The 23,481-nt window shown below is 42.0% G+C and overlaps 1 protein-coding gene across 1 annotated transcript in view; it reads left to right on the top strand.

The window, feature by feature from the left end:
* The first annotated feature begins 1,546 nt into the window (after window positions 1-1,546).
* FDX1 (ferredoxin 1) overlaps window positions 1,547-23,481 on the top strand; it is a 35,624-nt gene continuing 13,689 nt past the window's right edge. The window contains exons 1-2 of the mRNA XM_030918795.1: window positions 1,547-1,964; window positions 7,811-7,935. Of these exons, the coding sequence (XP_030774655.1) occupies window positions 1,780-1,964; window positions 7,811-7,935 (310 nt within the window). The 5' untranslated portion in view covers window positions 1,547-1,779. The remainder of the gene's footprint in view (window positions 1,965-7,810; window positions 7,936-23,481) is intronic.

Here is a 23,481-nt window from a genome sequence, read left to right as displayed (position 1 = left end):
GAGTTACTAAGATGAACTATATATACAACTACTCTATGTATACAAATAACTACTCTACAAAGCAGAAAACTGTCAAGTGCCTTAAAGGAGTTGAAACTGTATTTGCTACAGGAGGGCTGAGAGAAGAGAGAACATCTACAATTTTTTTTTCTCTCCAATTCTCTTCCTACAACTAATTCATCCGACCTTGGAGGTTTGATCTTATTAAAAAAAAAAAAAGTTAACTGCTCTTTTACAACCTCCTCTTCAAGATTTCTTGTCAGGGTTTGCTGTGCCCTTCGCAGACTTTTTCTTCACCCAAAGATTTGAGGCAATTAGAAGCCATTGCCTTCTCTCTGCCGTTGGGTTCCAGAAAGCACCATACATTGTCCGCAGAGACTTTACTCAGGTTTACACTTTCTTGTTTTGAATCTTCAAAAATTAGTGGAGCATGGTGGCACATGCCTGTAGTCCTAGCTACTCAGGAGGCTGAAGTAGGAGAATCACTTTAACCTGGAAGGCGGAGGTTGCAATGAGCCGAGATCGCACCACTGCACTCCAGCCTGGGCAAAAGAGACTCCATATCAAGAAAAAAAAAAAAAAGTATCTGATTGTGTTTAGCATCTCTGCAATATCCCCTCGACTTTGGCCTTTAACCTCATTATGAGTACCCTGATGGAGGAAGGCCCAGGAAGTGGTAGCCTTCCTGGTTTGTGACGCACTATATGTTTTGCGTATTTGTTTAACATCGGAATGGCCCTGAAGGCTGGAACATCTTATCTGTGTTTGAGAGTTATGGAAACTCTGATCCTCTAGGAGAATAATTTTTCCAAGGTCTCAGATCTCTAAAGTAGTAGACCTTGGATCTGAACATTGCTATTTCTGACCTTAAAGCCCACGCATTTCCCACAACATATTAACCATGATAAACTGTATTTTAAAGTTCATCTTTTCTGGTTTTTGTGAAAGTCTTTTAGAAATCTCAGCTCATCCTGAGACCCGGCCACTGCACTCCAGCCCGGGCCACAGAGCGAGACTCCGTCTCAAAAAAAAAAAAAAAAAAAAAAAAAAAAAGAAATCTCAGCTCATCACAAAGTTTCCTGTTCAGTCTCGTGGGTTTCATGTACTCAGCCAGCATTTATTTGCCAGTCAAGGTCTAGGATGGCTGCCTGTCCTCTGCAGCAGCCCCAAGCCTATTCATTATTGTCATTTACAATTTTACAGTCATAATTATTTCTTTGCATAATAGCATTCTGAGATTTTCCAAAATTTCCCACTGTCCTTGTTTTACAGTGCGCAGAACTCACTTTTGCTCTAACTTGACTCCAAGATGACACAATTTCCCAGTTTTTTCTTTTTTTAACGGTTGGGGGATGGGGGGACACGGAACAGAACACAGTGGTCTAGCTAACCGGTTTCCACTAGATGTCCAGCTATCTTTTAAAATACTTTGTTTCCGCACGGCAACTCCAGACGCTAAAAAACCACCCAGGTTACGAGGGAACCTAGAGGATAGGTAAAGGCCCCCTGAGCTGGCCCCGCCCCGTGGGACTGGGCGGCGTGGGCGGGAGACGCGGGGCGGGGCCGCACTCTGCTCGCCAGTGTCTTTATAGATCACCCGGAAGGCACGCGGGGCCGCGGCGTGCTGCTCCCAGTGGGGCCTCTCCGCCACTCCAGCCCCGCGCTCTTCGCCACGGCCCTCGGGCGTCTGCGCCGCAGCTGCGGCCCCCGCCTCTTTGGAGTCTCTTGCGGCCGCAGCCCGCGGCCTGCGTCGCTTCCGGCAGATCCGGACCGCGGGCGATGGCTGCCGCTGGGGGCGCCCGGCTGCTGCGCGCCGCTTCTGCGGTACTCGGCGGCCCAGCCGGCCGGTGGCTGCACCACGCTGGGTCCCGCGCTGGAGTCAGCGGCCTGCTGAGGAGCCGGGGGCCGGGCAGGAGCGCCGGGGCTAGCCGACCGCTGAGCGTGTCGGCGCGGGCGCGGAGCAGGTAGGGCGCCGTGTGGGCGCGGGCCGGGGTCCCCGGTGGGTGGCGCCTGGCTGGTTCGGCCGAGTCTGGTTCCGCTGCCTTCTACGCGTCGGGCCCACACCCCGGAGGCCTGCCTCTCGCCTCGCTCTTCTGGGGTGCCCTCGCGGCTCCGTCTCGCTGCTCGGTGGCGTCGCTGCCTCCCTTCCGTCGCACTGCAAAGTTCCTTCCCGTGTTACCCACTCCCGGCGGGAATCGGGGACTCCGGATGCCCAGCTACTTTTCCCAGCGCCTCCCGTGCCCACAGGAAAGCCGGGACTTTGCTGCTGCTTGTTCTCCGTGTGATTTGTCTGGGATCTGACCTTTGCTCTGCCCGAAACTGGCAGTGACCTTCGCTACAGGCTCCCCTGCTGCTGTCCTGGCCTGACACTCCTGCCAGCCGTTTCTTTCCTGGCCTTGCCCTGCTTTGGGAGGACACCTAGGTCCCAGGTCTTTGTCAGGGGGTGTCCAGGTAGAATACACCAAGCCCATAACCTCTGCTGCTCTGTAGGCCCTTTGCTAGTTGCTCAAGTGTTGAAAGCCCCTGCGTTGAAGTAATCCGCCAGGACTTGAAACTTCGCTGTGGCACGGATTGTCTGACGTGCCTAACTTCGTCAGTCCTTAGGAACCCAGTTTCTCCATTTGCAAGTTGAAGATGATAACAGTTTAGACCTCCTACGGTTAATTGAAGAATAAATGAGTTAATACAGCGATACGGGTTGTCTTGTGCCTGGCACATAGTGAGGGCTCAGTAAATGCCACTTGGTAGCAGCAGCAGCAGCTGCCGCAGCAGCAACCTCCTAGGCTCACAATGTTGAGAGGGTTTTGTTTTAAATATTTTAAGAGATGTGAACAATTTCCCCCAAAAGTGTTGAAGTTTTAGGTTCTTGGGCGTATTTGTTTTTCAAAGACACTCCCTAGGTATACTAGAGATAAAATTTACACATGATTTCTAGCAGCAAGGAGGCTAGCAACATGGTGGTGATTTATATAAAGCAGATCTCTCAACAGCCCTTTGACCCCATGATGTAGGGTAGCAGGAATAGAGAACTAGAGGGAGAGTATGTTGGATTTATATGCTGCTTTTTCTAGTTTCTTCTTGAGAAGGTCTCTCTGAGAGCAGGGTGTAAGACTTTCAGTCATCTTTTCCCCACTAATCCCATTATCTAGTGGGTGCTCCATACATTTTTGTTGTGTGAACTTTGGGGGAAATGAGGAAGAAGGCAAGCCAGATTTATTTGTTCCTGTTTCCTCTGAACTTCCCTGCCTTTGATCTGTGTGGATGCCTTGCTTTCTGTTATACAATGGATGAGTTTTAGACAATTGTATAAATTGGGACAGATACTGAACATACTTGTGTAACTGGTACAAGGGAATATGAATGTTTTTGTAATAATTGGGAGTTATCTTTCTCAGGTTTGTTTTTTTGGATTTGGATATGTCAGGTTGTCTTAAAGGGGAGCATATCTGTTTCCTCATAATCCTGCTGCCCTCTTTATTGGCACAATTTCTTTTTTTTTTGAGACGGAGTCTCGCTCTGTTGCCCAGCCTAGATTGCAGTGGCGCAATCTCGGCTCACTGCAAGCTTCGCCTCCCGGGTTCACGCCATTCTCCTGCCTCAGCCTCCCGAGTAGCTGGGACTACAGGCGCCCGCCACCATGCCAGGCTAATTTTTTGTATTTTTAATAGAGACGGGGTTTCACCGTGTTTGCCAGGATGGTCTCGATCTCCTGACCTCGTGATCCACCCTCCTTGGCCTTCCAAAGTGCTGGGATTACAGGCATGAGCCACCGCGCCCGGCCTGGCACAATTTCTATTCGTGGTCTTATCATTTCTGTTACAGACCTTGGAGCTACAAGTGGATTTTCCAGTTCTTACTGTGTTAATGAAACTTGTGCTGTCCAATACAGTAGCTACTAATCACATATGGCTATTGAAGTTTAAGATAATTAAAAGTAAATAAAATTAAAGATTCAATCGCCTAGTTACACTAGCCACATTTCAGGTACTCAGTAGCCACATGTGGCTAGTGGCTACTGTACTGGACATTGCAGGTATGTGTAGAACATCTTTGTTATGGCACAAAGTTCTTAGGGACAGGCAGAGCAGTTCTAGAAACTGTAGTTCTGTCTTTGAAGTTTAACAACTCGATAAACTATCAGTAATTGAGAGTCAGAAAAACTCCTTTTACTCTAAAATACCGTGACACAATACTTTACATTTTGCAGTGATTTAGGTAGCAAAGAGCTTTCACGTGTATTATTTCATGTGACTCTTAAGACAATTCTATGAGGTAGGGAGGGTAGGTAAATGGGAATAAAAATTTCATATTAAGTAGCTGGCAAAACTAGGACTAGAACTCAAGAAGTTTTTGTGAATTAAAAAAAAAATTTAATTTCTATTTATTTTTAAAATTGCAGTCGTTTTTGGGGCTCAGGTGGTGTTTGGTTAATGGGTACGTTCTTTACTGGTGATTTTGGTGTACTCTTCACCTGAGTGCAGTGTTGCCATCATGGCTCACTGCAACCTCTCCCTCCCAGATTCAAGTGATTCTCGTGCCTCAGCCACCCGAATAGCTGGGACTACAGGCGCGTGCCACCACACTTGGCTAAGTTTTGTAGTTTTAGTAGAGATGAGGTTTCACCATGTTGGCCAGCCTGGTCTCGAACCCCTGGCCTCAAGTAATCTGCCTGCCTCAGCCTCCCAAAGTATTGGGATTACAGATGTAAGTGACCACTCCCGGCATAGTGTCTACATCTTCTGACTCTTAGGTTCCATACTCTTTCACCTGAAGAATTACTTTTTTCTCTCGTTTCCAGCTTCCTCTCCTATTCTTTGGTAAACCTGTTAATACTCTTACTTGGCAGTTTTTTGTAGGGCTGTTCACTTTTAATACAGACCAACAGGTTGGACTTCTTAGCAAAAGGGCTTGGTCTTTAAATAAAAGTTATTAATCAGTGTTTGTTGAATTCTACTATGTGTTACATATTTTGCATACATTGTCAGAACTATAAGATTAATGTTGTCCTGATTTTATAGAAGATGAGGCTGATGTAAAAGAGATTTTGAATTCCTTTGCTGTAAGCTGAGCTCTAGAGTGCTTCAGAAGAACAACAATGCTAAACCTCAGGCTTTCAGTAGTGTGTATAAATGATGGAATTCTTTCTGATGTACTTCCTGTAGCTTTAGCTACCAGGCATTCGTTGATGTCAAATCTCTAGACTTCTCTGTTGGGCTCAGACCCATACCCTTATTTCCATCTGGCTTTTGGACATTCTTACCCGGCTTTTTCATTATTAAATTAAGCAGCTCTAATCTTCAACTTATTTCCGTCTTCCCCAAAGCGCCTTTGCTTTCTGTCTTAAATCTAGGTTAAATGGTACCACCTAATTGCGTGAGCCGGAAATCCCAGTGTTTTTCTTCCCCACTTTTCAATTTAGCTTAAGTAGATGGTCACTAAAACCTTTCGGTCTACCTCCTGGATGTCTGTTAAGTCACTGTGTTCTCCGTCCTTGATTAGTTTGTACTGTTTTGATAACCTCCAAAGTGGTCTCCCTGCCTCTGGGGTATTTTCATTCTCAGTCATTCTACTTTGAAAAAAATGGCAGTTATTCATATTGAAAATCATGAATAATATGTGGGAATACTAGTTTTAAAGCATTTTTGGCTGTGAAAAGAAGTTGGAGAGCGCAGGCCCTTTTGAGGAACATTCCTGAATTTTGAGGAACATTCCTGAACACACACACCCTTTTAATGAGTTTTAATGAATAGAATCCTGGTTTTTTTCCAGTGTTATAATATTAGGGAGGGCATTATCTAGTGGGGCTTCAGTTGCCTCATTTGTGAAATGGGATCATTGGACTTGATAACTTTCGAGATAGTGATGGGTCTGAAATTATTTAATTCTGAGTTTTACTTATATTAAAGATTTGTTTGATGGCCTATTGCCATCTATTGGTAGTAGTAAGAATAACAACTCATTATTTTAAGTTGAAGAGAATCTTTTCAAGTGTGAGGAAAAATTAAAATGACCAATGGTGGAGGAATAAGGATCTAGTTGCTAGTATAATGTCTTCTCAAGTTTTGGAGGGATGTTTGTGAGAAGTGAAGGAAATTTAAGTCAGCTAGCTGATAGCTAACATACTATCTTTTAAAACATGTAAGGGGGTATTTCTCTTACAGATTCAAACAGATAAAAAACTTTTTCTAGTCCCTTTGATTTGTAAGTATACAATGTGGACTGAAATGAGATGTCAAATACGCAGAAAACTATTAAACAATGTCTCTCAGCAATAGTAGTCTATGTAGCACTTGCACAGCGGTTGCTGTGTTGAGAGCAGAATGATTTCCTTTTTTTTTTTTTGGAGACAGAGTTTCACTCTGCCACCCAGGCTGGAGCGCAGTGGTGTGATCTCAGCTTACTGCAACCTCTGCCTTCCGGGTTCAAGTGATTCTCCTGCCTCAGCCTCCCAAGTAGCTGGGATTACAGGCATGTACCACCACGTCTGACTAATTTTTGTATTTTTAGTAGAGACGGGGTTTCACCATGTTTGCCAGGCTGGTCTTGAGCTTCTGACCTCAGGTGATCCGCCTGCCTTGGCCTCCCAAAGTGCTGGGATTACAGGCGTGAGTCACCATGCCCGGCCATGATTTGCTTTTTAAAAACTCACTACAACCCTGGTCTAGTCTTTTATGGACACATTCGTGTTTTTCAGAGTTACGTGACTATGTTTTTTCACGTTTTTTTTGAGACGGGGCCTTGAGTTGTTGGCCAGGTTAGAGTGCAATGGTGTAATCACAGCTCACTACAACCCTGAACTTCTGGGCTCAGATGATCCACCTCAGCCCCCTGAGTAGCTGGTACTACAGGTAAATACCACCATGCCCTTTATTTTTCACACAGCTACAACCATCTCAGTTTTATTTTTATTTTTTGTAGCTATAGGGTCTCTCTATGTTGCTCAGGCCGGTCTCAAACTCCTGGGCTCAAGCAGTCCCCAGCCTCGGCCTCCCAAAGTGCTCCTGTACAGGTGTGAGCCACCACACTTGGCCTTTTCTTTTTAAATGACAGGGTCTTGCTGTGTTGCCCAGGCTGGAGTGCGGTGGTGCAGTCATATCCCACTGCAGCCTCCTCCTCCTCCTGGGCTCAAGGAGTCCTCCCGTCTCAGCCTCCCAATTAGCTGGGACTACAGATCACATCACCACACCTGGCTAATTATTTTATTTTTTGTGAAGATGGGATCTTGCCATGTTGCCCAGGCTGGTCTCAAACTCCTGGCCTCAAACGATCTTCCCACTTCAGCTTCTCAAAGTACTGGGGTTACAGGTGTAAGCTATTGCACTGGCTTGTATGAGAGTAAAATAGAGTTCATGAGTGATAATAATTGCCAAATGTTTTATAACTGTGACTATTAGGGAGACATATACGGAGGCCATTTGACCAGGTAGTCATTGCTGTTTCCTATAAAGTAGTAGAGCTTATTACCTGGTAGCTGGGTAGATATATATGCCTTTGATTTGTGATGCCTTCTTCCCAAATAAGCTTTGGAAAGAAAAGAAAATACTTTCGGCTAGTCATGGTGGCTCAGGTTTGTAATCTCAGAATTTTAGGAGGCCAGATTGAGAAGATTGCTTGAGGCCAGGAATTTGAGACCAGCTTGAGTAACATGGTCAGGCCCTGTCACTACAAAAAATGAAAATAAATTAGCCAGGCATGGTGCTGGGCACCTGTATTCCCATCTACTCTGAAGGCCTTATAGGCTTTTAAACCAATTATTTTGGATTATGTTTTGAAATTACTGAAAATACTAAAGGACTGCTTTCTTTTCCAGCTCAGAAGATAAAATAACAGTCCACTTTATAAACCGTGATGGTGAAACATTAACAACCAAAGGAAAAGTTGGTGATTCTCTGCTAGATGTTGTGGTTGAAAATAATCTAGATATTGATGGCTTTGGTGAGTATGAAACATTTCTTAAAATGCATAAGTGAAACTGTTAGGCTTCAAATTTTTGTTTTGTTTTGTTTTTTTAAGAAGTTTAACCTATAGCATGCTAGTTAAAATATTAACATTCGGGTTGTGTTAGTGTTGTATTCTTGTTTATAAATAATAATAGAGTGACACCGTTGTTCTGTTCTTTGTAGATTTAAATAACTCATGACCAGAAATCTGCTGTGGCCTCATTACCTTACTGTTTATGTGTGCGATGCAAAGCTGACGGTACGGAGTAGAGTTAAAAGATACCAGGTTAGAGAGAATAAATGTCATAGCACAGAGGGGTACTTAAATATCTTGAATGTCAGCTCGCCTTCCTAGGAAAGGTAATTTATCCTAGAAAGTGATTTATTTAGAAAGTTTTCATTTTTAGACTTCTGACCATATGCCTTAACTACACGTGCAAAGCCTGTGTTCCTGCAGCTGCCCTTTTACACTCCCTGAGGCATACCCTGTATATCACCTGTCAGTTTTGTTCAAGCACTGTGTGTCTAGATTAGCAGTTCTCAGAGGGTTTCCTTGACCATTAGCATGAGTGTCACCTGGGAAATAGAGATTCTCAGGCACTCCTCCCCCACCCACCACCCCTGCCCCCGCCCCAGACTTACTGAGTCACAAAGTCTGGGATAGGTCCAGCTTTGTGTGTTGTGACAGCTGTCTGTGTGATTTGGATGCATGTTCGAGTTTGAGAACCACTGGTCTGGAATAAGGTTCAAGGAGCGTATCTGACTCTGCTTCTTTCAAGGCACTGTTCACATTACCTTTAAATAACCATTTCTAGATCAGAATTAATTTATCTTTCTTTGGTTTTCCCATGATTTATTAAATCTACCTCCCTTTGTTAATGCTTTTAACAGTTTTCCTTTTTAGAGAGAATGGCTATCTCTCTCATTAGATTATTAGTTTTTGGAAGACTACTCCATGAGGTTACTTAGGTACAGTAGACTTTGTCGAGAGTTGGCACTCAATAGTATTTGCTGAATATCTTTAAAAAATTTTTTTGAGACAGAATCTTGCTCTGTCACCCAGGCTGGAGTACAGTGGTATAATCACAGTTCACTGCAGCCTCAACCTCCTGGACTCAAGTGATCCTCCTGACTCTGCCTCCTTAGTAGCTGGGACTACAGGTGTACCATCACACCTGGCTGAATTTTGTATTTTTTGTAGAGACAGGGTTTTGCCACATTACCCAACCTGGTCCTGAACTCCTGGGCTCAAGAGATCTTCCTGCCTTGGCTTCCCAAAGTGCTGGCATTACAGGCATGAGCCACCATGCCTGGCCTTAGATATGTAAATCTAATTTTTTTTTTTTTTTGCTAGTTTTAAAATAATTGTAACAACTAGAATTTGAGTGTATACTACATTCCAGCATATGTTAAATGAAGTAGACTTTTTTTTTTTAGCTCTCCATTTGATAGTTGAAGAAACTGAGTCTCATGGAAATTAAGTTGCCCTGGTTATACACACAGCAAGTGAGAGGGCTAAGACTCAAACCTGTCTTGAAGTCAAGATTGGTATATCTCATTGTGGTTTTGATTTCCATTTCTCTGGTGATTAGTGATGTTGAACATTTTTCCATATGTTTGTTGGCTGCTTTTGTGTCTGTGTCTTCTTTTGAGAGGTGTCTGTTCATGTCTTTTTTTTTTTTTCCAACTTTTATTTAGATTCAGGGAGTATATGTGCAGGTTTGTTAAATGGATGTATCATGTGATGCTGAAGTCTGGGGTATGAATGATCCTGTCACCTAGGCAGTACGCTTAGTAACCAATAGGTAGTTTTCCTCCTTGCCCCTCTCCCTTCCCCCTCTGGTAGTGCCCAGTATCTACTGTTCCCAACTTTATGTCCATGGGACCCAGTATTTAGCTTGCACTTTTAAGTGAGAACACTTTGCTTTTCTGGTTCTCTATTAATTTACTCAGGACAATGGCCTTGAGCTGTATCCATGTTGCTGGAAAGGACGTAGTTTTGTTTTTTTTTAATGGCTTTGTGTTTCGTGGTATATATGTACTACATTTTCTTTATCCAATCCACCATGACGGGCACCCAGATTGATTCCAGATCTTTGCTATTATGAATAGTGCTGAGGTAAGCATACAAGCGCATGTGTCTTTTGGTAGAATAATTTGTTTTCTCCTGGGTATGTACCCAGTAGTGGGATTGTTTGGTTGAATGGTAGTTCCATTTTTAGTCCTTTGAGAAATCTCCAAGCTGCTTTCCGAGTGGCTTAACTAATTTACATTCCCACCAGCACTGGCTAAGTGTTTCCTTTTCTCCGTAGCCTTGCCAACATCTGTAATTTTTTGACTTTTTAGTGATACTCTTGATGACTGGTGCAAGATGGTATCTCATTGTGGTTTTGGTTTGCAGAGTGGAGTATTTTTTCATGTGTCATGTCTGTTGGCCACTTGTTCGTCGACAGTGAGACGAACTCTCACTGTCACCCAGGCTGGAGTGCAGTGGCACAATCTCAGCTCACTGCAACCTTCACCTCCCAAGTTCAAGCGATTTTCATGCCTCAGTCTCCCGAGTAGCTGGAATTATAAAGGTGTGCCACCATGCCCAGCTACTTTTTATATTTTTGGTAGAGACAGGGTTTTGCTGCGTTGGCCAGGCTGGTCTTGAACTCCTGACCTCAAGTGATCTGCCCTCCTTGATTTCCCAGAGTGCTGGGATTACAGATGTGAGCCACCATGCTTGACCTCTGCCCACTTTTTAATGAGGTTATTTGTTTTTTGCTTGTTGATATGTTTAAATTCCCTATAGATTCTGGATATTAGATCTTTGTCGGATGCACAGTTGGTGAATATTTTCTCTCATTCCGTAGGGTGTTTACTTTGCTTTTTTTAGTTTGTTTGTTTTTTGAGACGGAGTCTTGCTCTGTCGCCCAGGCTGGAGTGCAATGATGTCATCTTGGCTTACTGAAACCTCCACCTCCGGGGTTCAAGTGATTCTCCTGTCTCAGCCTCTTGAGTAGCTGGGATTATAGGTGCCCGCCACCATGCCCAGCTAATTTCTGTATTTTTAGTAGAGATAGGGTTTCATCATGTCGGCCAAGCTGGTCTGGAACTCCTGACCTCAAGTGATCTGTTCACTTTGGCCTACCAAGTGCTGGGATTACAGGTGTGAGCCACCACGCCTGCTCTACCCACTTTTTTTTCCGCCCCCAAGACGGAGTCTTACTCTGTTGCCTAGGCTGGAGTGCAGTGGCATGACCTTGGTTCACTGCACCCTTCACCTCCCGGGTTAAAGCAATTCTCCTACCTTAGCTTCTCGAGTAGCTGGGTTTACAGGCGCATGCCACCACGCCTGGCTAATTTTTTTGTATTTTTAGTAGAGATGGGGTTTCACCATGTTGGCCAGGCTGGTCTCGAATTCCTGACCTCATGATCTGCCCGCCTTGGCCTCCCAAAGTGCTGGGATTACATGTGTGAGCCGCCATGCCCGGCCCTCTGCCCACTTTTTAATGAGGTTATTTGTTTTTTGCTTGTTGATCTGTTTAAGTTCCCTGTAGATTCTGGATATTAGACCTTTGTCTCATGCATAGTTTGTGAATATTTTCTCTCATTTTGTAGGGTGTTTACTTTGTTGACAGTTTCTTTAATGTGTCGAAGCTCTTTAATCAGGTCCCATTTGTCAATTTTTGTTTTTGTTGCAATTGCTTTTGAGGACTTAGTCATAAATTCTTTGCCAAGGCCAATTTCCAGGAGACCATTTCTGAGGTTTTCTTCTAGGACTTCTGTAGCTTTAGGTCTTACATTTAAGTCTTTAATCTGTTTTGAGTTAAATTTTGTATATAGTGATGGGGTCTAGTTTCATTCTTCTGCATATAATAGCCAACTATCCCAGCACCATTTATTGAATAGGGAGTTCTTTCTTCATTGCTTATTTTTGTTGACTTTGTCAAAGATCAGATTTTCTAGATGAATAGCTTTATTTCTCGGTTCTCTATTCTGTTCCTTTGGTCTGTGTCTGGGTTTTCTAGTTTATGTGCATAGGGGTGTTAATAATAGTCTCTAGGATCTTTGTATCTTTATGGGATTGGTTGTAATGCCGTCTTTGTCATTTCTGATTGAGCTTATTTGGATCATCTCTTTTTTCTTTGTTAATCTAGCTACTGGTCTATCAAGGAGCGTATCTGACTCTGCTTCTTTCAAGGCACTGTTCACATTACCTTTAAATAACCATTTCTAGATCAGAATTAATTTATCTTTCTTTGGTTTTCCCATGATTTATTAAATCTACCTCCCTTTGTTAATGCTTTTAACAGTTTTCCTTTTTAGAGAGAATGGCTATCTCTCTCATTAGATTATTAGTTTTTGAAAGACTACTCCATGAGGTTACTTAGGTACAGTAGACTTTGTCGAGAGTTGGCACTCAATAGTATTTGCTGAATATCTTTAAAAAATTTTTTTGAGACAGAATCTTGCTCTGTCACCCAGGCTGGAGTACAGTGGTATAATCACAGTTCACTGCAGCCTCAACCTCCTGGACTCAAGTGATCCTCCTGACTCTGCCTCCTTAGTAGCTGGGACTACAGGTGTACCATCACACCTGGCTGAATTTTGTATTTTTTGTAGAGACAGGGTTTTGCCACATTACCCAACCTGGTCCTGAACTCCTGGGCTCAAGAGATCTTCCTGCCTTGGCTTCCCAAAGTGCTGGCATTACAGGCATGAGCCACCATGCCTGGCCTTAGATATGTAAATCTAATTTTTTTTTTTTTGCTAGTTTTAAAATAATTGTAACAACTAGAATTTGAGTGTATACTACATTCCAGCATATGTTAAATGAAGTAGACTTTTTTTTTTAGCTCTCCATTTGATAGTTGAAGAAACTGAGTCTCATGGAAATTAAGTTGCCCTGGTTATACACACAGCAAGTGAGAGGGCTAAGACTCAAACCTGTCTTGAAGTCAAGATTGGTATATCTCATTGTGGTTTTGATTTCCATTTCTCTGGTGATTAGTGATGTTGAACATTTTTCCATATGTTTGCGATAAAGAAAACCCCATTTTCTGGGGAGAAATTCAAGTCGGCTGCAGAAATTTTGATAAGGAATGAGGAGCTGAATGTTAATCCCTGAGATACTGGGAAAAATGTCTCCAGGGCATGTCAGAGATCTTCATGGCAGCCCCTCCCAGCACAGGCCCAGAAGCCTAGGAGGAAAACGTAGTTTTGTGGGCTGGGCCCAGGGCCCCCTTGCTGTGTACAGCCTAGGGACTTGGTGCCCTGTGTCCCAGCTGTCCCAGCTGTCCCAGCTGTGGCTGAAAGGGCCAACGTAGAGCTAGGGCTGTGGCTTCAGAGAGTGCAAACCTCAAGCCTTGGCAGCTTCCATGTGGTATTGAGCCTGCTAGTGTACAGAAGTCAAGAATTGGGGCTTGGGAACCTCTGCCTGGATTTCAGAAGTTGTATAGAAATGCCTAGATGTTCCAGGCAGTAGTTTTTTGCAGGGCCAGGGCTCTCACAGAGAACTTCTGCTAGGGCAGTGCAGAAGGGAAATGTGGGGTTGGAGCCCCCACACAGAGTCCCTATTGGGGCATCGCCTAGTGGAGCTGTGAGAAGAGGGCCACTGCTCTCCAAACCTCAGAATGGTAGATCCACTGACAGCTTGTATGGTATGCCTGGAAAAGCCACACTCAATGCCAGCCCATGAAAGCAGCCGGGAGGGAGGCTGTATCCTGCAAAGCCACAGGGGTGGAGCTGCCCAAGAGTGTGGGAACCCACCTCTAGCATCAGTGTGACCTGGATGTGAGACATGGAGTCAAAGGAGGTCATTTTGGAGCTTTAGGATTTGACTGCCCTGCTTTATTTTGGACTTGCATGGGGTCTGTAGCTCCTTTGTTTTGGCCAATTTCTCACATTTGGAATGGCTGTATTTACCCAATGCCTGTACCCCCATTGTAGCTAGGAAGTGAGTAACTTGCTTTTGATTTTACAAGCTCATAGGCAGGAGGGACTTGCCTTGTCTTGGATGAGACTTTGGACTGTGGAATTTTGAATTAATGCTGAAATGAGTTAAGACTGTTGGGAAGGCATGATTGGTTTTGAAATGTGTGGACATGAGATTCGGGAGGGACCAGGGGCAGAATGATATGGTCTAGCTCTGTCCCCTCCTACACAAACCTCGTCTTGAATTCCCACGTGTTGTGGGAGGGACCCAGTGGGAGGTAATTGAATCTTGGGGGCAGGTCTTTCCCATGCTGTTCTATGATAAGACTCACAATATCTGACAGTTTTATAAGGGGTGGGGGGGTTCCCTGCGTAAGCTGTCTGTTTGCCTGCTGCCATCCATGTAAGATGTGACTTGCTCCTCCTTGCCTTCCGCCAGGATTGTGAGGCTTCCCCAGCCATTGTGGAACTAAGTTCAGTAAACCCTTTTTCCTGTATAAATTACCCAGTTTCAAGTGTATCTTTATCAGCAGCATGAAAATGGACTAATACAACTGGTTATATAGTTGAAGGCACAAAACTGTGGCAGTGTACCTCAGTCTGCAATGACTGATGTTTATGGGTGCTGAAAATTCATCTTTACCTCTGCCCTGCCCCTCTACCTATTTTTTTTCTGTAGGAAAATTATCTCAACTGAAGTTTTAAATTATGTGAAGCTTTCAGCACTAGCATCTCTTGTATAAAAAAAGATGATTGGATTTAGATTATCTTCCCTCCCTGCCACATCATTTAACATGGCATCTGTTGTTTTTTGATTTTTTAATAATATCCTTTTTGTTTGTTTGTTTGTTTTTGAGATGTAGTTTAGCTCTTGTTGCCCAGGCTGGAATGCAATGGCACGATCTCGGCTCATTGAAACCTCTGCCTCCTTAATTCAAGTGATTCTCCTGCCTCAGCCTCCTGAGTAGCTGGGATTACAGGTGTCTACCACCATGCCCACCTAATTTTTAAAATATTTTTAGCAGAGATGGGGTTTCACCATGTTGGCCAGGCTGATATCGAACTCCTGACCTCAAGTGATCCGCCCGCCTTGGCCTCCCAAAGTGCTAGGATTACAGGTGTGAGCCACTATGCCCGGCCAACAGCTAATACCCTTTCTGACTGGTGTGAGATGATATCTCATTGTGGTTTTGATTTGCGTTTTTCTGATGATTAGTGATGTGGAGCAATTTTTTCATGTTTGTTGGCTGCTTGTATGGCTTTTTTTGAGAAGTATCTGTTCGTGTCCTTTGCCTATTTTTTAATGAGGTTGTTTTTTGCTTGTTGATTTAAGTTCCCTATAGATTCTGGATATTAGACCTTTGTTAGATGCATAGCTGGTGAATATTTTCTCCCACTCTGTAGGTTGTCTGTTTACTTTGTTGATAGTTTCTTTTGCTGTCTAGAAGCTCTTTGTTTAATTAGGTCCCACTTACCAATTTTTGCTTTTGTTGGAATTGTTTTTGGGGACTTAGCCAAAAATCCTTTGCCAATCCAATGTCTACAAGAGTATTTCCTTGGTTGTCTTTTTTATAGTTGGAGGTCTTACATTTAAATCTTTGATCCATTTTGGGTTAATTTTTGTATATGGTGAAAGGTAGGGAGTTCAAGTTCAGACTTCTGCATATGTCTAACCAGACATCCCAGCACCATTATTGAATAGGGAGTCTCTTAAAAAGAGTAAGTGCTGGCCGGGTGTGGTGGCTCATGCCTGTAATCCTGGCACTTTGGGAGGCCAAGGCGGGCAGATCACTTGAGGTCAGGAGTTTGAGACTAGCCTGGCCAACATGGTGAAACCCCATCTCTACTAAAAATACAAAAATTAGCCAGGTGTGGTGGTGCACACCTGTAGTCCCAGCTACCTGGGAGGCTGAGGCACAAGAATCAGTTGAATCTGGGAGGTGGAGGTTGCAGTGAGCTGAGATAGCGCCACTGTACTCCACCCTGGGTGACTGACCAAGACTGTCTCAAAATAAAAAAAAAATAATAAAAATATGTATGTATATATGTGTGTGTATATATGTATATATGTGTATATATGTATATATGTATGCATATATGTATGTGTGTATATATATGTGTGTGTGTGTGTATATATGTAACTGCAGAACAACCTCTGAGCTGCTACTCTGGGCACACTGCCTGTGGGGTAGCCCTGCTCTGCAAGGAGTCCTACCTCTGCTGCTGGTGTACGCTGCTGCTTCAATGAAAGTTGCTATTTAACACCACCGGCTTGCCCTGAATCCTTTCCTGGGCAAAGCCAAGAACCTTCCTGAGCTAAGCCCTAATTTTGGGGCTTATCTACCCTGCATCGATTCCATATGAATTTTGGAATAGTTTTTTTATAGTTCTGTGAAAAACGATGTTGGTAGTTTGATAGGAATAGTGTTGAATCTGTAAATTGCTTTGGGCAGTATTATTTGCCTATTTTTTTGATGAGGTATTGTTTATTTTTATAGGTTAGCAAAAGCTCTTTAAATGTCCTATTTGATAAAAATTGTGAAGACAGATTTTTAACATTTATTTAAATGGCTTCCAACTGCTGTTTTACATGAAGCTACATATTCTCAAAATAGTGTAAAATGCTTTTTGCATAAATAATTTGTGTGGATTGCTTTATATTAATTTCTTTTAAATTAAAACACAAGTATTATGATCTTAATACTTGAAAGTATTCTTTTACGTTTTTAAAAGTATTTTTTTCTTCATCACTTGTGACTGTGTATTACAGTCCAGTTTTTTTTTAAACTGCAGGTGGCAACTATTACAGGATCATGAAATCAATTTAGTCACTCCCAACTAGCATTTTAAAGAAATCAAAAAGAACAGAACATATAAAAACATACCATCTTTTGCAAGGGTATTATCTTATTAAATGTTTATTTAGCTATTTACAAGTATGTGTGTACTGGGTCATGATGTAAAATGAAATTCATACTCTGAATCACAGTTAACCAAAGTGTTTTCTGAAAGTCATTGGTTGGAATGGATGAATGTCCTGCCTGGGCTTCTTTCCCAGCTCTATCACTTTTTCAGCTTTGTGACATTGGGTTAGGTATCTAACCTACTCATACCTCATCTTTTCATCTGTAAAGCGGGGATAATATTAATATCTACCTCATAAAATTGCTGTAAAGATCAAATTAGTAAATCCAAGCAACTGCTAAATAAATATTAGCTAATATTGTTAACATAGGTATTAATACAGATTCATTGTTCATTATAGCAAATTTTGAAAATAGATTTAAAAAGAATTTAACACGTGATATCATCACACAGAGATAAACACTGAAATAATCTTTTTTCTCGATGCCCAAGAAATATAGAAAATTTAATGTAAATGTAATTAAAGAATTCTGCTGGTATCATAGAAATTCACATATTCAGACTCAGAAGAAAAGCTTTAAAGATCAAGTATCTTGACATGTCCACAAATCTTTGTATTTAAAGATAAGCTTGAGATAAGTAAGCTAAACTAGATTCACCAAAGATAGAGTTAAGCCTAAGCCTCTTTCTAGAATAAAGATGAAAGAAATGAAATCAGGAAGGGTGCAGTGTTACGTTATAAAGAAGAGCTTATTACCACAACATTATAGGGGCAGCTGTTTCATTAATTCCTGAGGCTGAATGCAGGAGCCCATCTAAATACCACACTTGTCATACGTCCTACTCACGGATGAACACCGTACTCCAAACGTGGCTTACCAAAGTACTCAGTTTCTTTACAGTTTCTCCCTGGGGTGATCTCATCTGTTCTGTGACCTTAAATCCTTTCTAGATGTTGATAAACTCTTAAATTTACATCCTTAGCTCAGACCTCTCCTCTGAGCCCTGACTTACGGATCTAACTTCTTGCTTTACATCTCTTCTTGGAAATCTAACATATTTAAAACAGCTTTTGGCTTTTTTCCTCCTGACGTAACCTGTCCTTCCTCGAATCTTTCCTATCTCAGTAATGAGCACCACCCGGCTGCTCGAACCTGAAACTGTAGAGCACCATTCCTTCCCCTTTCTGCCCCACCTGACATCCAGTCCATCGGCACTTCCTGCCAGTTGTGCCCCCAAGATTCGTCTCTAGCACCTCCTGTTGGCTCCATCCCTACAGTCGGCACGTGGGGCTGGCCAGCCACTGTGCACCTGGAGCTGTGCTAACCTGCTTCTGCTCTGGAGCTTAGCAGCTGGGTAATTTGTCCTAACAGAAATCAGACGTATCAGTTCCCTGATTAAAAACTATGAGTGGGCCTGGCACTCATGGGCTGATGCATGTAATCCCAGCACTTTGGGAGGCCTAGGCGGGCGGATCACAAGGTCACGAGTTTGAGACCAGCCTGGGCAACATGGTGAAAACCCGTCTCTACTAAAAATACAAAATTTAGCCAGGTGTGGTGGCACGCACCTATAATTTCAGCTACTTGGGAGACTGAGGCAGGAGAATTGCTTTAACCCAGGAGTTAGAGGTTTCAGTGAGCCGAGATTGCACCATTGCACTCCAGCCTGGGCTACAGAGTAAGACTCCGTCTTGAAAAAAAAGAAAAAAACAAACAGAGACGGGTGGATCACGAGGTCAAGAGATCAAGACCATCCTGGCCATCATAATGAAACCCTGTCTCTACTAAAAATACAAAAAAAAAAAAAACCCCAAAAAACAAACAAGAAAACCAGCTGGGCGTGGTGGCGGGCGCCTGTAATCCCAGCTACTTGGGAGGCTGAGGCAGGAGAATTGCTTGAACCAGAGAGTCAGAGGTTGCAGTGAGCCGAGATCGCACCACTGCAGTCTAGTCTGGCAACAAAGTGAGACTCTCAAACAAAACAAAACCACGAGTGACTTTCTTTGCACATAGGATAAAATCTGTATTCCCAACCGTAAAAGGTTCTGCGTTATCTGGCCGTATCTGCCACTCTTCCTCTTTTTTTTTTTTTTTCTCATTGTCCTTTGTCTCACTTTGGCGATACTGGCCTTTTCTCAAGAGCTTGAGCTCACCCAAAATTCCTACCTTTGAGACCTCGTAGATACTTCACCCTCTCCCCGAGATACATCCCTCTCTCTCCCATCCCCCAAATTTAGCTTTTCATCTCTCAAATCTCAATTTATATACTTCCTTAGCAAGGCTTTTCCCAGCCACCCAGTCCAAAGTAGTGGTTCTCTTGTTATCTTGAACCTATTATCCTCCTTCTCAGCATCTTGTTCGTTTCATAGTATTTGTCACAGTTTAGTAATTATGTATTTCTTGTGTATCTTTCCCAATAAACTTCGATGAGGGATAAAGTCATTCCTATTTTATTCTTCATTGTATATGAAATGAAGTAGTGAATGAACAAATGAATAAAAAGGGACAGTCATACATTTTGGAAAATGCAAACTTATAAACATTCTCATTGCCAACTTTTATATTAATATAGGTCTTTTGGATGATGCAGGTACCTGTTTTCAGAGTGTATCATAATATTCTGTCACTAGGGGGCAGTGACGCACCTGCAGTTCAACTTACGTAGTGTACTCTCAAGACATTTTTTTTCTTCAATATTACCTATTTTCTTCATGTGTCTGTTTTGAGGGAAATTATACAAATTAGAAGATCCTGATTGTGTTTGTATAAGTTTATATTTTTTCCCTTCATACTTGAGTCCCTATTGATATAATGTATTTCTGACTATGCTAGATCAATCTTTACTCTAGAAAATTAGATTTTATGTTTACACATAATTTCCATTTCTAATATATAATATTCCCATGCAGCCATCCTCTAGATTTTTGTTTGGGAAAGGGGTTGGGTGTCGGGGCGGGCAATCTGTATTGTCAGCATCGTAGCAGATAATACAAAATGATCTTAATATGAGATGCATACACACGAAATGTCTTTTCCCATTGGCAAACACTGAAGTTACATGAAAGGAAAGGAACAACAGTCTGCAGAGATCTGACTTTCTCTAGGAATTAATTTCGCAGCTAGAACTTCTAAGGATTTGCCCAAGTGCTTACTATCATTATTCCTGTTTAAAAAAAGCAAAACTTGATTCATGAGTTCACCAACCTTGAAATTAGTAAGCGTGCTTTACTATTCTTCATGTCATTTTATATGCATATTTGAAATTGTGCAGATTAACAGTATTGAGATTCTTCCTCTAGCAAAATCAGAAGTATTGTGAAAACCAAAACTTTTGTCAGGAATCCTGTAATTTTAAGCTGGCAGGCTGTGTGAGTTGTAAATTTTATGTTTGTTACTGCAGCTAAAGATGTACCATTTTAGCTTATAAACAAATCCCTGCCATCCTTTGTCAGCACCATGTGAACCACACTGTTTATAGATATTTGAATATCTGTATGATTTTCTTGACTATGGTGATGATATTTTAAACTGTGGTTATTAATTTAAAATCATTTTTAAAGCCTGTATCAGTTTCAGCCAAGCGTTAAGTGCTAATACTGAAAAATGTGTCTGAAAATGAGTTATTTTGGAACAGAGGTTAGATGTAACAAAATGCTAGGAAGAAAGCCAAAAACCTGTCATGATACGTGTTACTGTTAGTTTAGGAGAAAGAACTCTGAATTGTTAGTCAAAATGTCAACAAAATCAAAGCAGTACTAAAATGTATATACTTTTAAGTTCATGAAAATTGTTGTATAACCAAGCCAGGATGGTGGGTAAAATGCTGGCCCCAGGGGCTAATATCAGCGTGGCTGTAACGTGTTCCTAAATCAGGTTATTTTCAGTGCTAAGGCATGAAATATGTTATTATTATTAATTTAAATTGACAATCATAATTGTATTTATGGGGTAGGTACAGTGTGATGTTTTGATACATATATACAATGCGCTTTGCCTCAGTTATTGTTTGTGATGAGACATCTGAAATTTACTGATAGTAACTTTTGAAATACACAATACATTATTATTAACTGCAGTCACCATGCTGTGCTATAGATTTTTAAAAATTCTTTTTAAATAATTTTTTGAGACACAGTCTCACTCTGTCACCCAGGCTGGAGTGCAGTGGCATGATGTTGGCTCACTGCAGCCTCCATCTCCTGGGCTCAGGTGATTCTTGTGCCTCAGCCTCCCTAGTAGCTGGGATTATAGATGAGCACCATGACACCTGGCTAATTTTTGTATTTTTAGGAAAGATGGGGTTTCACCATGTTGGCCAGGCTGGTCTCACACATCTGACCTCAAAAGTTTGCCTGCCTCAGCCTCCCAAAGTACTGGGATTACAGGCATGAGCCATCGTGCCCGGCCTGTGCTAGACGTGTTAAACACAAATTCCTCCTAACTGAAACTTTGTACCCTTCGAGCAGCACATGCTCGTTTCATTTCCTCACCCCCACTCCCATCTGCTGGTAACTACCATTCTATTTTCTAAGGCAGTGGCCCCCAACCTTTTTGGCACTAGGGGCTGGTTTCGTGGAAGACAAATTTTCCTTGGACGAGGTTGGGGTGGGGATGGTTTTGGGATAATTCAAGTGCATTACATTTATTGTGCACTTTATTTCTATTATTATTACACTGTATCATATAATGAAATAATTATGCAACTCATCATAAGGTAGAATCAGTGGGAGCTCTGAGCTTCTTTTCCTGCAACTAGATGTAGGTCCCATCTGGAGGTGATGGGAGAGAGTAACAGATCATCAGGCATTAGATTCTCATAAGGAGGGTGCACCCTAGACCCCCCACATGCGCAGTTCACAATAGGGTTCTCACTCCTGTGAGAATCTGATGCAGCTGCTGATCTGACAGAGGTGGAGCTCAGGCGGTAATGCGAGCAGTGGGGAGTGGTTGTAAATACAGATGAAGCTTCCCTCGCTCGCCCTCCGCTCACCTGCTTGTGTGGCCTGTGGCCCGGGCCTGCTGTATTTTTGGTTATTTGAAAGGTGGGTATAGTAATGTAAAGAATTTGACTTCATACATTTGTTCTACTTAAGTATATTTTAAAACAAAAATGTTTGAGGATTTTAGATTTTTAAACTTTAGGAATCCACTTTCTAGTTTGTTTCATTGAGAAAATAATTCTTGAAATATGGGACTTGTACAATTCTCAAAATCTTTGAGAATGCATTTCTCATAAAACGTGATCACTTTGTGTTTACATATATGTGTATATCCATGGATATATACACACGCACATACATATATACATACATGTACATACGCATTTTCTCTATTCATTTATTTTTATATAGCCAACCACTTACAGAGACACTCAAAGCTGACAGCCACCAATATTACTCTGGGGCAGTGTATATAATAAGTTATATAAATTTTGCACCTTATTCTTTCATATACATCATGTATTAGTATGCCCATATTGTGATCAGCTGCAAGTTTCAGCCTTGTAGTTATTGTTTGTTATTTGTTATTTTATATCCTTTATTCTCTTATAGTTTTATAGGTTATCTTCTACTGTTTGTTTTGTAGGGTTCTCTGTGTATGTGAAAAGCAAAAAAAAAAAAAAAAAAAAAAAAAATGCTCCCTGTTTTGTGAATTGTGAATAGGTTTTGTTTCCATAATCTATTTTCAGGTCAGCTGCTTGTTATTTGGAATTTGTTTTCCCATAAACATAATGTTGGCTAAATTTTTGAGCCAACATGCAGAACCTATTTCTTCACAACTGACTTAATCACCATTTATAGCTTGTTTTTTGGGATAAAATGCACCTTCTAACTCTTGTAATTGTATTTTGGGATAAAATTGCAATTTTGGGATAAAATTGCACCTTCTAACTCTTGTAATTGTAGCTGCTGCAATGCTTCTTTCTTCTACTTTTAAAAAGAGACAGGGTCTGATGCCAGTCAGAGTGGTGACTATTAAAAAGTGAGGAAACAACAGATGCTGGTGAGGTTACAGAGAAATATGAACACTTTTACACTGTTGGTGGGAATGTAAATTAGTTCAACCATTGTGGAAGACAGTGTGGTGATTCCTCAAAGATTTAGAACTGGAAATACCATTTGACCCAGCAATCTCATTACTGAGTATATACCCAAAGGAATATAAATCATTCTGTTGTAAAGATACATGCACATATATGTCCATTGTAGCACTATTCGCAAGAGCAAAGACATAGAATCAACCCAAATGTCAATCAGTGATAGGCTGGATAAAGAAAATGTACATATACACCATGGAATACTATACAGCCATAAAAGGAACAAGATCATGTGCTTTGCAGGGACATGGGTGGAGCTGGAAGCCATTATCCTCAGCAAACTAATGCAGGAACAGAAAACCAAACACCGCATGTTCTCACTTACAAGTGGGAGCTGAAAAAGAGAACACATGGACACAGGGAAGGGAACAACACTTACTGGGGCCTGCTGGGGGAGGGCACAGAGGGGAGAGCATTAGGGAAAAGAGCTAATGCATATGGGGCTTAATGTCTAGGTGATGGGTTGATAGGTGCAGCAAACCACCATGGCACACATTTACCTATGTAACAAACCTGCACATCCTGCACATGTACCCCAAAACTTAAACAAAAAGAGATGGGGTCTCGCTTTGTCACCCAGGCTGAAGTGTAGTGGTATGATCATAGCTCGCTGCAGCCTTGACCTCCTGGGCTCAGGTGATCCTCCCGCCTTAGC

This window comes from Rhinopithecus roxellana, chromosome 15, assembly GCF_007565055.1.
Source record: "Rhinopithecus roxellana isolate Shanxi Qingling chromosome 15, ASM756505v1, whole genome shotgun sequence".
NCBI classification, from domain to species: Eukaryota; Metazoa; Chordata; class Mammalia; order Primates; family Cercopithecidae; genus Rhinopithecus; species Rhinopithecus roxellana.
Note: the sequence above shows the minus strand (reverse complement) of the source record. Positions and strands in the feature narration are given on the sequence as shown.